General features: G+C 41.1%; 1 protein-coding gene across 2 annotated transcripts; it reads left to right on the top strand.

Moving 5' to 3' along the window:
• Nucleotides 1-3,786: 3,786 nt before the first annotated feature.
• GCLM (glutamate-cysteine ligase modifier subunit) lies at nt 3,787-25,143 on the top strand. Of its 2 annotated transcripts, none has more exons than XM_043962648.1 (7): nt 3,787-4,251; nt 9,719-9,784; nt 12,537-12,621; nt 17,202-17,258; nt 18,242-18,444; nt 19,329-19,443; nt 21,920-25,143. In XM_043962648.1, exons 1-7 carry the CDS (start codon nt 4,126-4,128, stop codon nt 22,087-22,089), a joined length of 822 nt encoding a protein of 273 aa, XP_043818583.1. In that variant the 5' UTR covers nt 3,787-4,125; the 3' UTR covers nt 22,090-25,143. The 2 variants fall into 2 exon arrangements, with proteins under 2 accessions (XP_043818583.1, XP_043818584.1); XM_043962649.1 differs by lacking the exon at nt 3,787-4,251 and adding an exon at nt 4,914-5,034.

Raw genomic sequence — 25,143 nt, 5'->3', positions numbered from 1 at the left:
CTAACATACATTGGAGTCAATTCTTTTCTCTCAAATATTCAAGTGGATTTGTGATGACATTGACTAAGATCAAGGAAAACAAATTCCCACATGCCATGTCTGTGTGTATGTTGTGTCTGTATTTTAATCTACATTCTAAGTCCAATGCCTCTCCCTCTGGAGATGGGTAACCTGTTTCATTATGAGTCTTCTTGAACTGTAGTTGGTCATTGTATTGACCAGAGTTCCTAAATCTTTCAAAGTTCATTATCTTCATAATATTGCTGTTAGTGTACAATTTGCTCTCCTGGTTCTGCTCACTTCACTTTTGCTTCAGTTCATATAATTCTTCCCAGGTTTCTCTGAAACCACCCCCTTCATCATTTCTTACATAACAACAATAGTATTCCATCACATTCACAGGCCATATGGACGGCCCCTCAGTTTCCAATGCTTTGCCACCACAAAAAGAGAGCCTATAAATATTTTTATAGATAAGCGTCCTTTTCTTCTTTCTTTGATCTCTTTGGAGTACAGACTTACTATCAGTATCACCCAGTTAAAAAGTATGCATAGTTTAAAAGTATGCTTTCTGGACATGGTTCCAAATTGCTTTCCAGAATGGCTGGATCAGTTTGTAGCTCTATAACAGTGCATTAATGCATTTATTTTTCCAACATTTGTCAAATTCCTTTTTTTGCCAACTTTGCCAATCTAATGGGGTGTGAAGTAGTACCTCAGAGTTCCTTTAATTTCCATTTTGTTAATTATTACCGACTAATAGCATCTTTTCATATTGTCTGTTTTCTTTTTAAGTTTGTCACAGGGAATCCACTCAATGTGCTGAAGGTCTTCCTTACTTTCTCTTGACATTGGTCAGTGGATAGACATCTATTAGGCACCTATTAGTACCAGCCACTGTGCTAATCACTAGGCACACAAATCTTAAAAATAAGAACAGTCCCTGTCTTTGAGGAGCTTACAATCTAATGGAGGAAGACAACATACAAAAGAGAGCTGATGAGGGGATGTAAGTACCTGACACAGGATTTTGGGGGAGAAGTCAAAGAAGTCCAAAATGAGGGCAGCCAGGTGGGAGAAGAGCAGGGAGGGAGAGCAATGCCTGTCCTGTCCTCTTTCCTTAAAGGGAGGCACTTATGGCTCAACCCTCTGTGTTAGTTAAATTATTGGGGGACTAGGCTGGGTTTTCTAAAATATTGCTACTTATAAATTAATAGATATTGCACCAGTTTTGGCAGTAAGCATTTATTATTAATTAATATCACATATTAATAAAGTATTGACTGTGTGTCTCTCTGACTTCCCCACTAGTCACAGGCTTACAGGGCTAAATAATTACACAATCAACATGAAGCATAAAAGAGAGTCCCAGGAAATAGAGAGACAAGAGACAAGAGAGCAACCCTGGTGTGCCCAGGGATTTTATCCTCTTTTTGGTAGAGGCGAGTCACCACACATGGATCTAAGCTAATTGGTTAGCATCATTCAGCTCCATTGATTAACATGTCTTGGGGGGTGATCTAGAGATCAAATTCCAACCACCTAGGAGTGCTTCTTCCCCTAGCTAATCAGAAGAATCAATCTGCATTCCTTTTGTTAAACAGAAGGCTCATCCCAGGCTGGTTTCTGGTGAGGGGGAGAGAGCAGCTAACACTAGCAGGTCTGGGTTTCTCCCAGAAATTATTATTATTATTTTTTTTTTTGCGGGGCAATGAGGGTAAAGTGACTTGCCCAGGGTCACACAGCTAGTAAGTGTCAAGTGTCTGAGGCCATATTTGAACTCAGGTCCTCCTGACTCCAGGGCCAGGGCTTTATCCACTGAGCCACCTAGCTGCCCCCAGAAATCCATTATTAATAATTATTTTCTCACACCTCTAAATCAGAGGGGCAGAAGGTACTGATTAAATGTGAACAAGGCTAATGGAATCTCGTGAGATATTTCCCAATGATGAATGGATATGATACCAAAGTAAAAGAAATCCAAACATCATGAGAATATCAGTGAAGGACTTGGACTGCCCATCTACCATTCTTCATCGTTTCCATGAGACCAGCCCTTCTTTTCTTCCCTTGAAGCCATCCTTCACTGTAGCTTGTTCATACCCACCATGCACTTTTCCTCTGGATTATATTCATTTTCAGTTTTTCAGAGATTGTTATCATCCATATCTTACAGTCATGATGATCACCCAAGGGGCTCAAGTACCCTGATTGGTAAGTGAAAACTCATAAAAGCCCATTGTATTTAGCCAACCCCAGAGTACCAGATCATGCTTCCAGCTATCCACACCAACCATCTAATTGCCATTTTCCCTGCTGCTTCGTAGACATTTCCCTCTCCCTTTAAGTTCCCCTCTTCTTCTGGGAACTGTAATCAAAACAATACCACCATTGCTTCTGAAAAGGAGGCATCAATCCCCTTTTAAACTCCCCTATGGCTCTACTATCCATTCCTGTGACTTCCCAGATCAAACTACCTATCCCTAGCCATTTCAACCTTGTATGTTTGGTTTACTCCTTATAAATTCCTTGAAAGCAGGGATTAACTCTCCTTGTATCTGTATCTCTAGCCTTAGCACATGCCTGGCATATACTAGGTACTTAATAAATTTTATAGACCGATTGACTAGATATTCACCATCCAACTTTTCACAATCTGTTCTAGAATTTTCCCTCAAATTAAAGTCAAGTCCATCGGCCTATTCCCAGATTGTGTTGTCTCCCCTTTTTTGAAAATCTGGATGTTTGCCCCCCTCCAGGATGGTGGTACCCTCCTCCTTTTCCATGTTTTTCAAATATTACTGACAGTGGTTCAACAATCACATCAGTCAATCGGTCAATCAATAAACATTTATTAAGCACCTACTACTTGCTAGGAACTGTGTTCAGCTCAGGAGATACAAAAAGTGGCAGTTTTTTTCAGGACCTGAGAATGTAATTCATCTGGGTCACCACCAAGGACAACTAGGTGTTTCTTTACCATCTCTTCACTTAATCTTGACCATAACCTCCGCATTTGCCTATTGATAAGTGTTGAGCAACCCAAAGAGGATGTAAATACAAAAGTGAGTGAACCGCTCCCTCCCTGCCTTTAAGTAACTTAAATGCTTCTAGAGAGATTCAACACCCCAACAAGAGAAGCTTCTGGGGCTGGGGAGAGGAACAGGAGCGCTGAGGCAGGTGGGACAGGACGATATTCCAAGCTGGAGTGTCAGTCGGCTGGTCCAGATGCTGGGAGACCGGAAGAAGCTAGAACACTCCACGTGCTCCCAAGGAAACCTTGCTCACACTCCTCAGCTAGGTCGTGGTTCTTTGTCTCTTTCTTCCTCCTTCTCACAGTCCTAAGCTGAGCACAGGCCTGGGAGGGAAGGCTAAGGCTGGGGTTTTTGTGTCAGGAGTTTTGAACAAAAAACCCGAATACACAGAAAAACCCTTAGGTTTCTCGGGAGGAAGTCATCTCTGTCCATCCGTCCATCCGTCCATCCATCTGCCCTCCCCCGAGTGCAAACCCGATGCCATCCGGGAACAGCAGGGGGCGCCGTCGGCTCCCAGAGACCAAGGCCAAGGCCAGGGCCGGATCCTCTCCCAGCAGCCGCAGCCTCGGGTTCGGGGGTCGTCGCCCATCCGATCCCACAGCTCGCTAGGGCCCATCCCGGCCCCGGAGGTGACCTTCCCCGCCCCGGCCCGCTTCGGCTCCGCCCTCCGGCCCGGCCCCGTCTAGACTCCACCCCCTCCGTGGCCGGCTCCGCCCCCTGGCCCAGCCCCGGTCCGGCTCCGCCCCAAGCCGGCCCGGCCTCTCTCCCGCGGGTGACGGGTAACGGTTACAAAGCATTTTCTCCCGCCGCCGTTTTTGCTTAGTCATTGCCTTCCAGGAAACAGCAGGTCCCGCGGGCCAGGCCCAGACTCCCGCGGCGGAGGCGGCGGTCTAGGTTACGATCCCAGCGTCCGTGGCTGCAGCAGCCGCTCCCGCCTCCCGGCCGGGCTTCCCCGCGAACCCTCCCCTCGCTGCCGTCCCCTCCCGCGGCTCCTCTCGGGCGCGTTCGCAGACCCTCTCTCCTCCCTCCTCCCTCCCGGTGGCCCCGATCTCCGCCCGCCCCGGCTCCGGCGGGCCCCAAAGCCGCCGCCATGGGCACGGACAGCCGTGCCGCCGGACTCCTGCTGCGCCGGGCCAGCACCCTGCACCTGCAGACCGGCAACCTGCTCAACTGGGGCCGCCTGCGGAAGAAGTGCCCGTCCAGCCACCGCGAGGAGGTGAGCGCCGTGCGGCCGCCGGGCCCTGTGCCGAGGCCGGCAGGGGAGGGGGCTCCGGGGCCTCCCCGAACTCTCCCCGCCCCTGGCCCTAAGGGCTGGTTCGGGAAGAGCTGTGGGAGGCCAGAGTTACCCTCGCTCCCGCTTCCATAAGGTGGAAAGCGCCTTAGGTGTGCCCGGACCCGAGCGTGCGTGGGTGTGGGTGTGTGTGTGGGGGGGTGTAGGGCGCAGGAAATACCCCCACACACACAACCTCCCCGTACTGCAGGTAATCCAGGGATTCAATCAACGGGCATTTATTAAGCGCCGACTGTGTGCCCAGCACTGTGCAGACTGTCATCGTCATTGGTCTTTTTTGCCGCTCCTCGAGGTTGGCAAAGTGAAGCCCATTCTTCCGAGACTTGCCACCCCAGCGGCTGCTCGGCCTCCCAAGTAGACTGTAACTGCGCCCATTTTCTGCAGGGCGAGTCCTTATCCCCGCCCCGGGAGTGGGGGGGGGCGGGGTGCGTGGAAACCCTAAAGGCTCAGGGACTGGACTGGTTCTTTAGATGTCGTAGGAAATACCCACGGGCCAAATGCATCCGATAGGCTTAGAGAGCTTCGTAGAGCACCCAGAGGCTAAGTGACTTCTCCGGCTCTGCTGCCTGGGGCGAGGGGCAGCGCTGGTCCGGCTCCAGGGCCAGCTGGCCAGCCGGCCTCCTCCCGTGCCAGTGGCAGCCTCTGCTATTATCAGCTACTGCAAGGAGCGTGAGTCTCATGTTGCGGATGAGGAAACTGAGGTTCCGAGTAAGTGACTCGCCTGGGAAGTGTCAGATCTAGAATTCACACCCAGGGCCTCCCAGCTCCCGAGTCTAGGGCTTTCTGCCCCACAGCCCTTCTGAGCTAGACACACTGAGGAGATGCTGTTTTTTGCCTAGGACCCAGAAAATTGAGCTCCAAAAATGGAAGCACCTTTTTAGCCCTTCATAACCTGCCTCCTCCAACCTTTCAGTCCCAGAGCTAGAGAGAGACCTGTATAGGAGAATGGAAATGCTACAAGTGCATCGTGATTGGCACCTTTTACTACAAACTTTAGTATTTGGGGGAATAAAATACTTCCCTGTAGCCTAATTTTAATGTGGTACAAAAGAGGTATATGCTTTTTTGTTTTTAGAGGTTTGACGTGAGCTTCTCTAACAACTTTGTTAGTCTAGGTTTAAAATAAATAAGAATAAAAAGACTATCCCAGCTGGCTTGCTGACATTAAAACATGCAAATGTGTTAACGCTAATCTCTGGTGCTGAGAGCCATGGAAACAGATCTCTTTCCCCTTGTAGCCTTCCTGTTCAGTAAATGAAGGAGGGGGGGAGCAGATTTTTCAGTGCTGTAAGAAATACTTCAGGTGTCAATTTTCAGCAAATTGGGTAATTTTGATTAACTTTGTCCATGATATATCTTCTGTCTGTGTTCCACCCACCAATTAATATTGTTTTCTGTGATGGGAGAGAGAATATGAAAATGAATGAATGAGAGAGAATTATCACTTGGTGGCTCATTTGGTGATGAGTATCCCTGAACTTGGAGATAAGCAACTCAGTCTTTACAGCCCTGCAGGACTCACCAGAACCTGTCATCTGTTGGTATAACCATCCAGAACTCAGGGTTGAGACCTTTCCTTGATGAGACATTAGAGTAGAACTTTAGAGCAGGTGAATTGGTGGCTATCAAGGATTCTATTTAAAAAGTTATTCTGTGCCATGCCAGTGGAGAGGAGTTATGGTGGAAATAATCTTAAGGGTTAAAAAAAATATATATATATATATCTTTAGAATCAATCAATAAACATATTAAGCACCTACTCTGTGCCAGGCACTGTACTAAGTGCTGAAGATACAAAAAGGGGTAAAAGACAGCCCCTATCCTAAAAGAGATCACAATGTCATGGGGAAGACAACAAATATATGCAACCAAACCTATATACCGGATAAATAGGAAATAATTAACAAAGAGAAGGCACTCTCTTTGGCACTTAGGAGGAGTCAAGAAGATGGACTTTACCTGGAACTTAAAGGAATCTAGGGAAGTCAGTAAGTGGAGTTGAGGATGCAGCGCATTTCAGGCATGGAGGCTCCCCAGAGAAAATGCCTAGAGCTGAGAGATGAGTGTCTTTTTGTGGAACAGCCAGGAGGCCAGTGTCACTGAGTACATGTCAGGGAGTAAGAGGTAAGAAGTCTGGAAAGGATGGAGGAGGCAGGTTATGAAGGGTTTTAAATGCCAAACAACATTTTGTTTGCAATGATGGAGACAATAGGGAGCCACTGGAGTTTACTCAGACCTTAGATTTAGGGAAATTAGTGTCTAGATGGAGGATAGATTGGAGTGAGGAGACTTGAGGCAGGCAGACCCAGCCTCAGGCTATTTTCATAGTCCAGGTGTAAGGTGATGAGGGCCTACATTGGAGCAGTGGCAGGGTCAGAGGAAGAAAAGGAGGCACATTCAAGAGATATTGTAAAGGTGAAATCAACAGGCCTCGGCAACAGATTGGCTATGGGAGGCCAGAGAGAGTGAGGAGTTCAGGTGAGCTCTCAGGCTTCAAACCTGAGAGATAGGGAAAAATTGGAAAGGTGGGGAGAGTTTGGGGGAAAAGATGATGAGTTCCATTTGGACGTAGTGAGTTTAAGGTGTCTACTGGACACCCAGTTCAAGATGTCTAAAAGGAAATTGGAAGTCAGTGGAGAGATTGGGGAGGTGAGGAAAATTGTGAGCCAATGATCAAGATGCTCATTGAAGGAACAGGAGTGACCTGAGGGTATGTAGACCACAGTCACCAGTGGTAGATTTGAGTAGTGGGAAACTCAAAGGAGAAGGTACTGAGTGGTGGAGAGAGGGAAAGAACCTGGAAATGGCTATGGAGGAGCAAGGAGTATTCCAACTCCTCTGCCTTGACCAGTGATTATCATCAGGATGATGACCTACAGGCGGTTCGGAATCACTGGCAGATGGAAGATGTGACCAGGTGTGAGAATGTTCATCACATTCATCCACATAAGTGGAGGGCATCACCTCTCTTCCCAAAGAGGGTTGGAGATCCAACTGGAGGTCAGTGCAGGATGAGATTGGAGGCCCCACGTCACTCCTCTTCTTCCCTCCAAAAGGTGGAGATTAGGCAGGAAAGGATTTAGCGGGAGATGAAAGTTGAACCTGTTCCAAAGAAGAAAGAAGTCTCTTTCCTCCCTTTCCATACCAGCTTTCTTCTTGCCCCAAGGGACAGATGCAGCAAGAGATGGAAGGCCTGTGATCAAAGAGAAGGTTGCTCCTTTTTGCCCAACTGGAAGATTGGACTGGCAGCAGAGGGTGGACATTGCCTTCTGCTGGCCCAGATGACAGTCATTGCTTTGGGGGAAGATGGAAGAGATTCAGCCAGGGCTCATTACACCTTCGCTCAGCAGGAGACAGGAAGCTCTTCCCTTTAGACCATAGTACATAGCAGCAGATTATATTATGCCTAGGCTGACTATAAAATTAATTTATCAGGGCAGCTAGGTGGCACAGTGGATAAAGCACCAGCCCTGGATTCAGGAGGACCTGAGTTCAAATCCGGCCTCAGACACTTGACCCTTACTAGCTGTGTGACCTTGGGCAAGTCACTCAACCCTCATTGCCCTGCCCCCCCCAATTTTTTTAAAAATTAACTTATATTCACTGGAGGGAGGAGCTTAGGTACATTGTTGTTGAGTCATTTCAATTGTGCCTGACTCTTCATAACCCCATTTGGAGTTTTCTTAGTAAAAATACTGGAATGGTTTGCCATTTCCTTCTCCAGCTCATTTTACAGATGAGGAACTGAGACAAACAGGGTTAAGTGATGTGCCCACAGTCACACAGCTGTGTCTGAAGTCAAATTTGAACTCAGGAAGAGGAGTCTTCCTACCTTCAGGCACAGCACTCAAAATTGCTCTGCCTAGCTGCTGGCTTAGGTACATACTGAGGGGCTTGGTCCACAATTAAAACTTTGCTATGAATATGTTGAAAACTGTAGAAGGTTATTAAATGTACACATAAACCCTTATTTCCTTGCTTAAAAGAAAAAATAAACTTTGTAATGTACTATTCCTTATTATGATCCTGTGAGGTCTGTAGTCCTGGGTATTGCTAAGGGACTCTTGCCAAAAATGGATTCTGAAACTGCTCCATTTCCCATGTGTAGTGTTAATAATCAATGCACTTTGGCAGACAAGACCTTTTGGATGTAGCTTTATAGCCTTCAGTGATCAGAACCTATCCCTTCTTTTTGATCCAAGTTCTATCTTAAGCAGTATATGTTTATCTCAATAGTTGTTGTTTTTTTTCTTAAATGAATATGCTCTTCTAGATTCAGTAAATATATTCATTCTTTTTACCCTGTCTTGCATTTGAAAAATGTTATAAGATCTTTGGGTGAGAAAAGTCACCCTGTAAGTCCCATTGCCATAAACTCTAGGGGGCTCTTGTTTGCTTTTGCTTCACTAGAGTTAAATTTTATCAAATATTTTATGAAATAAGTGGACCATGATCTATGGGACTTTGAAATCCTTTTTTTAACCCAGACTTTTTTTTTTGTTGAAATGGAATTTGGCCAGTCGAAGCTTGTCATTAGTAATACTTCAATAGGTCCCTGATTCAGTTTCCACACCTTACAGACGTGGTTTTTATGTTTATGTGTTGTTTTGGCCAAAAAAACCCCATTCACCTGATGACCAGCTTTCTCTGAGCTGAGTCTTCCTGAATTTAGCCAGGCAGGTCCTTAGATAACGGGCACATAACTGGGCAGGCACCCTCCTTACCTGAAAAAGCCCAGCAGGAAAGTTTTCTTGTACAAGTTTAAAATGTTGCCCATCAAAGTATAATTCTTCTTGAATGCTTTTATGTATTGAATGAAGTTTTTCAAATTTAGACACTGTTTAGTCTTTAAAAATAAAATAGCCACAACTTCAGCTCTAGAATGGAATGTAAAATGGGTACAGATTTGACACTGTTGAAGGGGGAGCATCTTTGAACAAAGTAAAGTCTGAGGTTGTCATTGCTTTTTTTTAAAGGTTGCTTTATTTATTTTTTGTTTGTTTGTTTTTGCGGAGCAATGAGGGTTAAGTGACTTGCCCAGGGTCACACAGCTAGTATCAAGTGTCTGACATTGGATTTGAACTGTGCCACCTAGCGGCCCTCAGTTGTCATTGCTTTTATGAATTCTTTTTATCATTGAGTCTATTCTTTTTCTGTCCGCACCCATGACTCCCTTTACCGGTGTGGATAAGAAACTATTCTGCAGTTGATAAGTCTTCAGTAGTTGTCTGGGGCACTGAGCACATACAGCCAGTATGTAGCAGTCAGGTCTCCAAGCCAGAGCCTGTGAGGCCTGTTCTCTGCACGATACAAGACTTCCCAAAAGCTGATTTTTTCCCTCTACATTTAAATACAGAATAATAATGTTAATGGCCAATGTATTATTTTACAGCTACGAGATTGTATCCAAAAGACCTTGAATGAGTGGAGCTCCCAGATCAGCCCTGATCTAGTTCGGGTAAGTGAAATGACTACATGTAAATAATTAAATATTAGTACTAGGGTTGTTCATCTCAATAGTGAAACAAGCACAAAGTTTAGTATGTCTTTTGTCAGAATAACTTTTCATTTTTTGTTAAGGAAGTCACAGTGAATTAACATAAAATTTCCATTAATAATTTGTAATGGTAGTTTGTTTTACTGGACTACCACGGGGTAAAAGGCCAACTGATCCAAAAACATTTCACTAAAACTTGTGGCAAAATAGAACTGTTCCTAATAAAACTCTAATGATGTGATGGGAGTTTTATTTGATGTAAAAAGTGTGTGTGTGTGTGTGTGTGTGTGTGTGTGTGTGTGTGTGTGTGTGTGTGTGTATCTGCATGCACATATGTGTTTATACATATGGGAGGGAGAAAGAATGTAGCCCTGCAATTTAATTGGCATGGGGAATTATTAAGTGAGAAAACTTGGCCCTACCAATGTAGATTGGCATCTTCTCTGCAACTTAATAGTCTTAGAGCATTGCCTGGAGCCTTGAGTCGAACAAAGAAGATGGGTCAAAGGTAGCTCTTGAATCTAAGTGTTCTTGGCCCTGATGCTTCATGTGTTAAAAATTGAGGTCTTTGAACAACTAGTGGTCCATGCCACTGGCTATGGCTGTTTTCTGGTGGTAGTGTTAAAAATTATTTGAGAGACCTAGAGAGAGAGAGGTGTGGGCAATTTTTAATGCTTATATAGACATAAATCTGTGTGTATAGTTATAGTTATAGATCGTATTCTGATTTTAAGCTATTTGAGTCTAAAACTGCACAAAGGCTTTTGGAATACCATGTATTTGGCCATTTTGAACATTCTATTAGTTTACTGACTACAGCCAGAGGTCCTTAGAATTTAAATTAAAGTAGGCAAAGTGGAGGAAATGAATGGGCCATAAGCCAGAAGGACTCGTGAGTAAGTGCATATATTTCAACTGATTACCTTTAGTTGGGTCATTAACTAAACACTATTAATCATTTAATTTTTTTTACCCCCAGTTCTGAGACCACATGTAGTTTTCTGTATGATCTGTAAAGTGGATCTAAACCTTAGGCCACACCAGGAGAGGCATAGCCTCAGATGGGCCCTATCTGGAAGGTCAGGTTCAGCTCTGGGTGCCTTATTTTGGGAGGAGCACTGATGAGCTGGAGTGTGTCTTGGGGAAAACAAGCAGGTTGATGAATAGCCTGGAATAATTGACCTGAAAGGGAAAAGACCTGGTACCTACAAAGGAGAACACTTGGTGGCTGTCTTCGGTTATTTGGAAGACTGTTGATGGGGTAAGAGAGGAATTAGACTTGTTTTTCTTGGTTTCAGAAGGCAGAGCTAAGAGGGAAGGTTAGAAATTGCAGCGGCTAATTTAGATTTGATGGAAAGAAAACCTTTTTATCTAAAAAAGGAAGTGGGCCACTCAGCAAAGTGGTGGGCTCCATTTCCCTTCCAGCCTTGCTTTAGGAGTAGGTTATATAGTATTTGGGGGCAGGGCAGTTTCTACTTTACTAGTTAACCCACTGAACTAGCTGACCTTGGAGATATTTTCCAATTTTGAAGTTTGGTGATTCTGTAATCATTTGCAAAATTTCTCCATCCATTCAAGAAACCTTCAAAGAAGAAATATTACAAATATAAATTGAGGGTGTAAAATGCATGTTCACCAATAATTTATTACCATCATCTCATAACATTTTGTTTGTTTGTTTGTTTTTTTGGTGAGGCAATTGGGGTTAAGTGACTTGCCTAGGGTCACACAGCTAATAATTGTTAAGTGTCTGAGGCTGGATTTGAACTCAGGTCTTCCTAAATCCAGGGCTGGTGTTCTATCCACTGCACCACCTAGCTGCCCCTCTATCTCATAACATTTTAATTGCAATGAAATTATTTCTTTTTATGACTAAGATTCAACATGAAACATTGTCCAAGAATATTGGAGGCATAATAGGACTTAAGAGTCCAATTCTTTTATTTTATGAATTATACTATGTAAATGGTAATAATAATAATTTTGCTTAAAAATTTCTCTGTATTTCATCAAAAGTTTTCATAGAGAATGCATCTTACCCCCAAATAGTTTTAATCTAATATACATATTTTTAAAATGCAGGATTTTTAAAATGTTATTGCTTTGCATATGGATTTTTTTAAAACAGTAGATGATAGTCAAAGTTTTCCATTTGTTTTCAAAGGTTGTTTTGATTCTAAAGCAGTTGGCTTTAAGGAGGAAAGGCCAGGGGCAGCTAGGTGGCACAGTGGATAAAGCACCGGCCCTGGATTCAGGAGTTCCTGAGTTCAAATCCGGCCTCAGACACTTGACACTTACTAACTGTGTGACCCTGGGCAAGTCACTTAACCCCCATTGCCCTGCAAAAATAAATAAATAAATAAATAAATATTTTTTGGGGGGAAAAAAAGGAGGAAAGGGCAGCTAAGTGGCACAGTGGATAGAGTGCTAGACTTGGAATCAGGAAGACCTGAGTTCAAATTTTTCCTCAGATACTTAGCTGTGTGACCCTGGACAAGTCACTTAACCCTTTCTGCCTCAGTTTCCTCATCTGTAAAATGAGCTGGAGGAGGAAATGGCAAACCACTGCAGTATCTTTGCCAAGAAAACCCCAAATGGGGTCACAAAGAGTTGGACACAACTGAAAAACAACAAAATTAAGGAGGGAAAGCATAGGTCCTTGTGATTAATTATTTTATGGACTCTACTCTTAAACCTTTTCTCTTTATTATAGGAGTTGCCCGATGTCTTGGAATGTTCTGTAGCTCATGCAGTAGAAAAGATAAATCCTGATGAAAGAGAAGAAATGAAAGTTTCTGGTAAAGTCCAGTCTTTAAAAATCCATCCTATTGTTACATATACAATGACCTTTGTCAGGAACCAAATGAGCGCATACTGCTTCCTTGGTAGAATGTGACTCAGTCCACACATGTGGGTAATTCAAATGAATGGGGAAGTTGGGCAGTGCCAGGTAGAAGTGGAAGAATGAGATTCATTGAAGACTTAGATTTAATGAAAGCTCAAAAGAATCAGTTGTACATCAGGTATTGTATGTGAAACTGGAGTTCTGTGCAGCCATGAGAATGAAGCTCAGTTCTGTATTTTTTATGGGGCTACTTAACCCTTCTCCATGTTCTTGGCTCTGGATAATTAGGTAAGAGGGAGTTGGAGCAGAAGAAATGGAAGAGGAAAATACAAACTTCATTGTTCTTTTAATTTTTTTTTTTAGTGAGGCAATGGGGGTTAAGTGACTTGCCCAGGGTCACACAGCTAGTAAGTGTTAAGTGTCTGAGGCCAGATTTGAACTCAGGTCCTCCTGAGTCCAGGGCCGGTGCCTCTATCCACTGCACCACCTAGCCACCCCTCATTGTTCTTTTTAAAGGAGATGGATCTCCCCTTCCTGCCCTTGCTGGGAGGCTGTCTGTCTGTTTAGGATTTGGGGGCATGGTTTTATGCACTGGCAGGAGCACTTGACATAGACTTGGAGCTGGAAGAGACCTTGGAGGCTACTGATTACAGCCTTCTCACTCGAGGAAACTGGGGCATAGAGAGGTTAAGTAACTTGCCTATGGTCAGATTTAAATCCAGCTAGTAATGAATGCTTCATGAATGCTTTTTGATTGACTCGGTAGCAGGCTACTCTTCTTTTACCCATGCATTTAAAATTTGAATAGGACAACTGATCTTTAATTCATGAATTAAAATCAGTCAGCACCCATTTATTGAATGCCTACTGTATGCCAGGCACAGGAGCTGCGAATACAAAGCCAAAATGAAACAGTCCCTGGTGCGAAGGAGCTTAGGCAGTACTGGAGGAGACTTGTAGCTCTGTCCATCTATACAGAATAAATGCAGGCTCTCTGGGTGCCAGAGGAGGGTGCTGGGTGCTTGAAGTCTGTCTTCTGAGGGGCAGCTGAAGAAGGAGCATATCCTGAGTATGGAAGACGATCCAGACAAAGGCAAGGACAGAGATAGAGGATGGTGTGTGAGAGGCTCGTTTGGCTAGACCACAGAGGATGAGCCGAAGGCTAATACTTAGCATGAATCTACAAAGATGGGTTGGAGCCTCACTGGGAAGGGCTTTAAAAACCAAGTAGAGGGCAGCTAGATGGCGCAGTGGATAAAGCACTGGCCCTGGATTCAGGAGTACCTGAGTTCAAATCGGGCCTCAGACACTTGACACTTACTAGCTGTGTGACCTTGGGCAAGTCACTTAACCCCCATTGTCCCACCCACCCCCCAAAAACAAAAACACCAAGTAGAAGAGCTGATAGTTCGTCCTGGTGGCAGTGGGGACCCTACAGGTGGGTGTGTAGGAGAGTAGCCTGGTCAGACCTGAGCTTAAGGACAGTCTGTGGGGCAGCTTTGTGGAGGACATGTGGGAGTGGAGAGAGACCACTTAAGAGGCTGTGATTTTTGCAGTGTTTCCCCTGTCCTCAGCACCCACTGAGGAAGTGAACACATAGAGAAGAAATCTTCTCTTGATCGCTGCTCCTGCACATACATTTTTTACAAACAGAACTTTTGTTACTCTGCCCCGAGAGACAGGATATGGCATAGTGGAGAGAGCATCCTCAAAGCCAGAAAAACCCTGACCCCTCCTAGTTCCAGCACTCTGGGCCAAGTCTCTTAACTTCTCAGTTCTCAAAGACTCAAGAGAAGGTATAGCCTGCATTGGTAGAGGGAGTTTGGCATACCAGTGAAATCCCAGAGTCAGACTTAAAGGAAAGTCAAACTGCCCGGTTGTGGAGGGCTTTCAAACACAAGCAGGGGACTGGATTTTATTCTCCAGGAAGTAGGGAGCCACGGAGGATCTCTGAGCTATGAAATGCCAAAGGAGACCTGTGCATTAGGAATGCTACTCTAGCAGCTGCCAGAGGGTGGAGGGTAGAGAAAAGAGGCTTCCCCTTACCAAAGCTCTTCTCTTTTCATTTGTCTGCTTTTCACGTGCTGTCCAACTTTAGTTCAACAAACATTTACTAAGCACCTACTGTATGCAGTGTGCTAGACTCTAGGGATACAAAAATAGAAAGTGACAGCTCCTTCCCTCAGGGAGCTTAAAATCTAGCCCAGGGGCTGAGTCACCAGTATAACCCAATATGACACAAACAAGTATGTGAGGTGTAGGAAGGAGGTCAGACCCGAGCATTGTAAGAGATGTGAGTCAGAGGCTCAAGGAGAACTTTGTAGCCCCTGAGCTGGGCCTTGGAGGAGGGGAAGGACTTTGCCAGGTTGAAAACTAGGGGGGCAGTGAGAGACAGCATGTGTAGGTGCCCAGATGTTAGGGATTAAATGCTCAGTTTCACTGGAATGAGTGTTGTGTTGGCAGAGAGGTCAGGCGACCAGGCTGGACAGGTAGGCTGGAGCCAATTCTGGTGAATGCTCAGCCAAGAAGTTAAGTTTCCAGTTTAATAAAATGTGAGGATCCAGTCTCTGAGCAGGCCTAGGTTTGTGAATTCTCTCTAATCATCAGCCCTTGAACTTGACCTTTTGAATACTGATCATGGACATTTCCTTTTAACTTCCAGAAAAGGGACAATGTTCTGGTGCCTTATGGAAGGGTTTTCATGGCCCAAGAGGGCTGCACATAGAGTAATGTGTTCTTGGAAAGTTGTATGAATTGAATTATGTTAAACTGAATACTTTAAATATGGAAAAGGTAGTCATTATTTAAAGAAACCTTGTAATGAATCCTCATTTAATTTTTAAATCAAATATCAAATGTCTAATTTGTACATAGTGCTTTTAGGCACATTGAGAGAACACATAATCAATACCTGCCTTCAAGGAGTTTACAGTCTAGTTGGAGAAATGAAATAAATACACGAAAAAATTAAATGACAATGTTGTATGAACTGTTTTTGAAAGTATTGGTGCCAGTAGACATAGCCCCCTTTTGAGATGGTAACTTATGTTTTTGTTTTGTTTAGTTTGGTTGGTTTTTTGTGGGGCAGTGAGGGTTAAGTGACTTGCCCAGGGTCACACAGCTAGTAGGTATCAAGTGTCTAAATCCGGGTTTGAACTCAGGTCCTACTGAATCCAGGGCCAGTGCTTTATCCACTGCGCCACCTAGCTGCCCCCCTTAAGATGGTAACTTGAAGGGATACTTGGGTTAAGGGGATGCTTTTTTCAGATTTAGAAAGGCCTATACCTGATTAAAGGCAAATAGGAGGGAACTAGTAGAGAGGAAGAGATTTGAGAATGCTAGCAGGAGAACAGAGACCCTTGATATAACAAGGTTCCAGAGGAGAGTGGAATAGATAAAATCTTCTATTAATGTCACTAACCCGTACCTTTTTTTCCATCTCACCTTTTCTCTATGCATCCTTTGAATAACTTAGATTTTTGGATATCAGGTTTACTTAAAGTGGAGCATACTTGTGGTATATTTATTGAGTTATTAGAAAGAATGGCTCTTGTGGGTTGAAAACAGTGGCCACTTTACATAAGATAAAAATCATTGCCTCCAAAGAGTTTCTTATTTTTCCCTCTATTACTACTAACAATCTTAAAACCAAGTAAACCTGACCAGAGCTACTACTTTCCACAGGCATGAGGATGTTCTTTGTCCTTACTTGAGGGCTGCCAGCCCAGCATCAGTGCTGCCCCTCCTGTTTTCTTCCCTAGAGGACGTGTGGGTATCCACGTGACCACAGAACAGGTCATTCAAGGTCAGAGCTGGAATCATAGGATAGGCATGATAGGCAACCACTCTAGCTGCATATGAAAAGATGCATCAAGGGACACTTTATACAAAAATTTAATGCACCTATTTTTGATGCCAGAAAGTGTCTCCATGGCACATTGATATTTTGTGGTCAGTAAAGGCACATATATTTCAGTAAATAAAGCCTCCATTGGACACTATCAAAGAAAGCCCAGTTGTCTCATCTTCCCAAAAGGTGAACAAGTTCTTTGCCCTGGCTTGGTGTAAGCCTTCCAGCTCAGGAAGGCTTCACACTCTTACCTAAGGGGACATCAACAGTTTGGCAGCCAGCCAGGTGCTCCTTCTGCCCTTCCCATAGGAGGAGAGAAAGGATTTGTACTGATAGAAGCATCGATCTCTTACCCTTGTCAAATAAACTCTAACTTCCATGATCTGAATTATTTGCTTAATCTGCCTTGTTCAACTAATATAAATGTGATATAAACTTTTTTTTGATGAGTAGATTTCTGCTGATATGGCATATCATTAAATAATTGTTATGGACACAGACTTTACAATTAGAAAACTAAATTCAGTGGATTAAAGTAAGAACAGAAGAAAGTTTATTCTGTATTACTTAGAAAAGTTCTTGAGTACTTCGGAGCATATTAATTTTTTAAATGTATATTCTTTCTTGTATTTAGTATTGAAACATGAATATTTACCATCTTCTTGTTTTTATTTGGTGTCCAGCAAAACTGTTTATTGTAGGATCAAACTCTTCATCAATGAGAAGTGCAATTGAAATGGGTAAGCAAGAACTGAGCTGTTTTTTCCTTAATATTAATATTACTATTAGACTATATGTTAATGCAATCTTATAAATCGCCATGAGTTGACATCAAAGAAAGTGAATTGCTCTTAGGAGAAATCATTTTCTCTCTTAAAGATTCAGATAAATTTCAGACACAGAAAGCATGATTTGTTCTGATATATAAGGTTGATAATAGATTATTATTTTGGTATATTAAAACGTGCTTAGTCTATTTTGCAACTAAGTACATTACTGCATGTGGTAGAAACAAGGTTCTTGTGTTTTGGCCGTGTTTTATTAGTTTTGTTGTTCCTTGAGAAATAGCACAAAATGTATAGTTTACTTTGCCTAATGTTTTCCAGAATCTGTCCTTAACAGCTCTGTAGTCGCTTTGTTATTAGGTGTGTAATATATTTATGTGTTTTTTCCCTGTAAGTAAGGAACAGTATTGATGTTGCCAACTGAAATAAACAGTTTTTAAATTTCCATCTTTAGAACGAATAGTCATGTTTTTCAGTTACCTATTTCTATAACTGTAGATCAAGAATGTGATTTATTTGCAAGAGTCTTCACTTTAAATAAGGAAGAATCTCAAAATATTAGCCGGGAAACTTTAGAGGCATATACTTGAAGTAGCATTGGGTAGATAGAATTTTTTTTCTTTATAGAAAGAGCCGTGAAGAAATGGAGGCTTCCCAGCAAAAGCCTGGGGGTCTCAGACACAGAATAAAGGGGCCTCACTGTCCACAGACCTCATGTAAGAGTATGTGCTCTGGAGATAGGGAGGAAGAAATAGCTACTTGTCTGCTAGACAAAACAACGTGAGAGGCAGGTTGGGGAGAGAGAGCCAGTTGGATCAGAAGCTGGCCCAGAATGTGCATAGGATGCTGGGAACTGCCTCGAGGGTATTGGAAATGCATTTTTCAAATGTGTGATCCAGAACTGTCTGAATGTTCTGCTCTGTCTGTTCTCCTGTCAGCCTGCTCTGCTCTGGGGATTGCTCAGCTGGATTCTGTGATCATCGCTTCACCCCCTGTTGAAGATGGAGTTAATCTTGCCTTGGAGCATCTACAGCCTTACTGGGAAGAACTAGAGAACTTGGTTCAGAACAAAAAGGTTGTGGCCATAGGGACCTCTGATCTGGACAAAGTCCAGTTGGAGCAGCTGTATCAGTGGGCACAGGTAAAGGACAGAGACTGTTAGGAAGATTGTAAATGCCTCAGTGAAAGGAATTGGGGTTTTTACAGTCTTTGCCTTTATCTATAGCATAGAACTCAGTAGGTTTTTCTGAGTATGAGTTTTAAGGCATGAAAGAGAGACTTAATAAAGGGACTCCACATCCCTGATTAACATTAGGGATTAATATTTTTATTATTAACCCCAGGTGAATAAGTTAAAATATTTTTAAATGTACATTGAGATATTCATAGAGAGATGAGAAGATGCTTATGTGATCAAAATATCGTATGGGTTACATTAGCGTGATCTAGCCTTAATAACAAATTTTGTTAGCATTATTTACTTAAATTCTTACTTAAAAGTATTGCCTGTGGGAGGGCCCCTTATGCTCCAAATGTAAATAGGCGAGAGAAGTTCTGAGCTTTTGTTTTTATCTCCCACATCTCTTTTGACTCCCTTACCTCCATCCTTCCCCTTTCAAGCACTTTAATCTTATTGTGGCTCAGAGAGGACCTTGGTACAGCAAGTACAGTGGAAAGAATACTGGATTTAGAGGCAGAGGGCCTGGGTTTGCATCTTGGCTCTGTTGCTTGTGGATTGTGTGACTCTGGGAAAGCCACTTCATTTGTTGGGCCTCAGTTTATACTTTAAAAGAACTTTCAGAACTGAACGTGTCTGTCCATTGAGTTTTGATTTCTTTGTAATGTATTTATTTTTCTTATGTGCACCAGTGACCCACACATGTGTCCTTGAATTAGTATCTGAGTAAATCTGTTTAGAAACATGCTAGGGAAATGTTTTATTTTAAGGTGGGGACTTGTATAATCTGAGGAATTTAAGATTGATCTAGAAAATCCTAGTTAAATGAAAATTCTTCTCACTTGTAGGTAAAACCTAATAGTAACCAAGTTAATCTTGCCTCTTGCTGTGTGATGCCACCTGATTTAACAGCATTTGCTAAGGAGTTTGATATCCAGCTATTAACGCACAATGATCCCAAAGGTGAGCTTGATATTTCCATTTATAAAGATAGACAAAAGTATCTCTTACACAAAAAAAGCCTATTGGTTTTTAGCCCATGTAGCATGATAGAAGTGTAACTCTTGGGTCTGAATTGATTCATCTGAGTGAATTCAAAATAGGAGTACCATTGAATATTGTTCTCTGAAAGTGTGGTTTTTTGACATATGCAAATCCTAAATCATAAATGGAAGGGTTGAGTTTTTTTCCTCCTAAGATATCCCAAATAATACTATGCTTGTCTAACCTAATGCCACCAAGAATCACGGTGCCACCTAATTAAAGAAGATGGGTATCTGGAAAAAGTACTTTCGGTTTAATCATAATTTACATAATTGAAAACGTAATACTTATGACCCCCCTGAAGAAGGGGGAGGCTCCACTTATGGAACATATGCCCACAATGATGAAATCCCCGATACCAAGTATTAATCAAAATCAGAAAAATGCCCATTGCACTCATACAGACTGTTCTCAGGGGGTGGGAAAAAGGAATAATCTCTCTATTTGTGTTTAAAAGTTAACCCAAGGTGGGCAGCTAGGTGGCGCAGTGGATAAAGCACCAGCCCTGGATTCAGGAGTACCTGAGTTCAAATCCAGCCTCAGACACTTAACACTTACTAGCTGTGTGACCCTGGGCAAGTCACTTAACCCCCATTGCCCCGCAAAAAAAAAAAAAAAAATGGTATGGACATAAAAGTTAACCCAAGCTTCCCATATAAGAGATGATTGGATTTAATTTCATCACTTTTAAGTATGCTTATGGATAATATTCTGAGTTTAAATCATATTTATTGCTATCACTCAATAAGCATCTTTTTTTTTTTAGTGAGGCAACTGGGGTTAAGTGACTTGCCAGGGTCACACAGCTAGTAAGTGTTAAGTGTCTGAGACCGGATTTGAACTCAGGTACTCCTGACTCCAGGGCCGGTGCTCTATCCACTGTGCCACCTAGCTGCCCCTCAATAAGCATTTCTTAAACACCTATTATGCCAGACACTGCTAGGAATGAAGAATACGCTGACAAACATCAAAGCTGCCACTCTGAAGAACTGCTCTATCAGGGAATACATGTACATATGAAAGTAGATTCAGTATAAATAAATACAAAACAAATACAGACAAATTTACTTATATTGAATCTTCTTTTATACAAAATAGGTATAGACATTGCTAGGTGGGCAGTGGATAGAGTGCTGGACCTGGAGTCAAGAAGACCTGAGTTCAATTCCAGCCTCAGACACTAACTGTGTGACTCTGGGCATTATCACTTAATCCTATTGGCCTCAGTTTCTTCATTGGTAAAATGAGTTGGAGAAGGAAATGGCAAACCACTCCAATATCTTTGCCAAGAAAACCTCAAAAGGGGTCACAAAGATTCAAACACAATTGATCCCGACTGAACAACAGGCAGATTACCTTTGCTAGGTGATGTCCGAGCCTACATGTTATGTTATTGGCTAGCTTTTGTCAGTTGAATAAACCTCCACTGAAGTCCTGCTGGGCTACTACCCTGTTGTACTCTGAAGGTGGGAGATTGTGCTAGCACAGCTCAGGCTCCTCGAGATGCTACCAAGAGCATTCTTAGGTTCTAGGCCTGGCAATGGGTATGTGTTCCAAGTAGCAGCCCCCAGCTCCCCAGCAGGTCAGTTATGGGGAGAGAAATTTTGTTAGCCATTGCAACTCACAGACTAGAGGGTTTTGGTAATCTCTGTTGATAAAATTATAGATCCTCAAAGTATTCAATAAATCCATTTTTTTTAGGCTGCTCCATCTCTGTTTTTATTACCGCTTCTTACATCTTCATATGAAAATAATATTTATTATTTCATAAAACTTAAATCCATATGATAAAGCCATGCTATGCTAAAGGAGCATAGCTAGTGTGGAAATGTTCATGCTTATTTCTCCATATTGGAGACTTAATTCTAGAGGAAGCAAAGGGAGTTTATTTTTTATAGAGATTTTAGAATACAAATAGGAACAAACAGTGCTTTTGCTGGTACATTGCTTTCCTATGATATTTTTTTCAGTGACATTCAGATTAAGTTGCTTCATTATTATGGTAAAATAAATACCTGTAAGAATCTCTGTCACTCTTGAGTGTGTATGTATGAATGTATGTAGAGGTATTTTATATCTAGGAATGCGAACAAAAATATGTAGAAATTATTGGTTGCTTTATTTGTGCCTTATTTATCTTGCATCTCCCTCAGAATGCTAGCAAAATGCCTTGCACATAAATGTTTAATGTGTCTGAATGAATAAATATGTTGTCTGTCATTGACATTCAAGCAATGTGTTGTCTTCATAGCTTTGAGAAGTTTTTGATAAATAATATAGATGTTTAAATCTACCCACTTTTATTTTAGATTTTAAATCTATGCTGCTTGTTTATGTATGTAATAGAAGGACTTATATATCACTGTTAATTACATGTAATGATTTCTCTCCCTAGAGCTGCTTTCTGAATCGAGTTTCCAAGAAGCTCTTCAGGAGAGCCTCCCCGACATCCGAGCAAATGAGTGGGTGCCCCTGTGGGTACTTCGGTATTCGGTCATTGTTAAAAGCAGAGGAATTATCAAATCAAAAGGCTACATCATACAGGCCAAAAGAAGAGATTCTTAATCTTTCATTGGAGGGTGGCCTCCTGACTTTACAATGTAGAAAAGTAATTTTTTCCAAGTCAAAAATCCCTAAGATATAAAAACCAAACCAAAACTTTAAATTATGTCAGTGAGGCAAAGAATCTAATCATACTTTGACACAGTATGTTTTCAAGTACTGTATGCTTCCTTCCCTTGTCTCTAGACCAATTCACTCATATATGAAACATTGTATTGTTTTCATTAAACTATTGTTTTCTAATAGAAATTGTCTATAAAGAAAATACTTACAATATAGTCTTTATTTTTATGATTAATAAAAATCAATAAAATTGTTGCTAGATCTATTTTGGCCATAGGCATCAGGGTAAGATAGATAGATATATATAGATAGAGAGATAAACATATCTCTCTATCTATTTTATTTACCAATAAAAATTCATTAATTACTTCTTAATTCTTAATGCCACAAAGATGTTTAAGTACTGTTGTTAAAACTAAAACACTGGAGAATATTCTTCCTATCATTGATTGAAATTACATCTCAAAGTAAAGAGAGTAGCTGGACTCTGTGATACTCTTAAGTATGTTTTTTTCTTTTCAATACATGGATGAAAATTTCCCTTTTTTCCTGGCACTATAGTGATTTAGCCTTGTTCTTGTGCCATATTCTATCTCACTTGTGTTTCCTACAAGAACAAACCAATGTAACTGAAAAGAAACTGGTAGCATGCTTTAATCACAAGTGGCTGAGCTTTTTTGGAAAGCAACAGTCAGCTCCTGATGATCTTTATACGTCTTGAGCTGTCCTGAATAGTTTGCTCCCCAGCTCATTTGGCTTCCTGGTCAGCTGAGTGTATTATGTGCCAATCCCTTCTAATGATCACCACTATTAGTGTAAATGACTACCTAGAAGAAGTGACTAAAAGCCACAAATGGGATTTCTAAAATGCCCTTAATTCAGAGCCGAAGTTTCATGGAGTAATTTTTGAAGGTATAGTCCAACAGTTCAAAAACAAGGAATAAAATAATTGTATTTTAGTAGTGGAAGGGACCCTAAAAACTATCTAATTACATTTTACTCATTTGCCATTCATTGGTTCTTAAGCTAAAATTTTTTTCATGCACAGGAGGCCATAGCAGTTTATTTGAATATGACCTAAAAATTTGTATTAACCAAATATTCTTTGGATTGCATTCAATATATTTGACTCAGAAGCCAGAGGAAATTACAGAACTCCTTTTGCTTCAACTTTCTCAGCTTAGCTAAAAGCAACCTCCTTATAAATATACTAACATTGAAAATACCATATACATTCTTTCTATCCCAAGACTTTTTATGCCAGTAGATAACTTATTTGATAATAGGAATTGCCTTGTTGAAATCATCCACCTAATTTTATTCCTAGAGATGTAATTATTATCTAGACTTTGAGCTTGCCTAAAGCCTTATAGCATTTTTATATTAACTTTTAATGTTGTGTGTTCTTGAAAGCAAGCAGTAGTTTTAGAAATGTGAAACATTTTTCTCACTTAACATGTTTTTTAAACAAAAAGTTTACAATAATTGTTTAAACCTGCAAAATGAATTATTCTCAAACTATAAAGAGGTTCAATGTTACATTAATTGTCATTGACCTTGAGTATGTAAAAATTGAAATGGTTGGGTTTTTTTTTTTTAGTTGCATTGGTGATGCTTCTGCTGAACGTACCCTAGGTGCATCTTGCCTTCTTTTGCTTTGAGCTTTCTAAAGAATATAGATTCATTCTGTGAAAGGGGAGGATCATGTGTGTCATTTTAAAATGAGCCTTGTTCCTTTGACAAATCCAGTATGGCTTATTGAATTTTTTAAGCCTTTCTAATTGGCTGTGCTGTTTCCATAATCTTTTTTTCTAAAAATATTAGAACATAGTGATTACTTTTCAATTTTTAAATATTTAGGACCTGTTAGAATGACAAAGCTCCAACAGTAGAAATCATAACTATTAAAAAACTGAGTTTTTTAAAAATTGTCAGTATCATACATGAAGGATTTGTTTCTATGGGAGATATGTTCAGTGACATGGAGTATAAATAATTTACATTACTACCTCTTTCTAATCTACAAAAGAGGCTGGCAGAGTGGAGATTGGATTTTTCAAAATATGGCAAAGCCTTATTATAACATTACTTGTAGTATTCTAGCATCATGTGTGTAATGTCTTGAACCTCATCCAAGAATTTTCAGTTTCCAGAAGGACCAAAGTCTCATAACATTGATTCTGAAAACCGCACTATAGTAGAGTAAGGCTGCAATGTAATACTGATTAGGTAGAGATTCCTACTCAAAAGAAATTAAGTTAAATCATAATTGGAAGTTTGTTTCAAACTGTGGCCTTCAAAATTAAGGCATTTAGATGGCTAAGCATAAGACATAAGAAGGCATTTTTCTCTGTTTGAACGAATGTCTTTTTTTCTTCTTTCCTATTAATGACTGACATAAAAAGGACTTTTTTCCCCTAGAAGTACTAATCATACAAAGACCATTCAATTATGTATATTGATAGCAGATTTTCATTTTAACATTCCTACCTACTCAGTGTATTCTATATTTGGGGGATGTAAGCAGTCGACATACTAAGGACATGTCATCAAGTAACTTCCCAGTCAAGATGTACATTTAGAGGTTATTTTAAAATATTTAATTGCGAATTTAAACTCTTGTTTTAATAGACTGATGTGTGTTCTATCATCTAGATATCCATTTTTGACCATATTTTTTCCAAAGTTAACTGTGTAATGTATCAAAGCTTCTTTTTCTATCAACAGATTTGTTAAGTTGGTAAAGGGTAGCTTGCTAGTGGTATTTTTTAAAAAAAAATGTAACATGACTTTACTGATATTTTTATAGTTCTTCAGAATTACAAATCTATTTAAGAGGGGATAAACGCTTTAATTTAGATAGTCCTGCATTTTCTTGTTATATATCTCTTTAGAGGTGTGCTATAAAATTAAGGTAAAATAAAACATTACAATATTTATAATAGTTTTTAATTTTACCACATGACTTTAATTAAAATAAAAGTGTGAATTAAA

The sequence above is a fragment of the Dromiciops gliroides genome, chromosome 4, assembly GCF_019393635.1.
Source record: "Dromiciops gliroides isolate mDroGli1 chromosome 4, mDroGli1.pri, whole genome shotgun sequence".
NCBI lineage: Eukaryota > Metazoa > Chordata > Mammalia > Microbiotheria > Microbiotheriidae > Dromiciops > Dromiciops gliroides.
The sequence above is the reverse complement of the archived record's forward strand: the minus strand, read 5'-3'. Positions and strand labels throughout refer to the sequence as shown.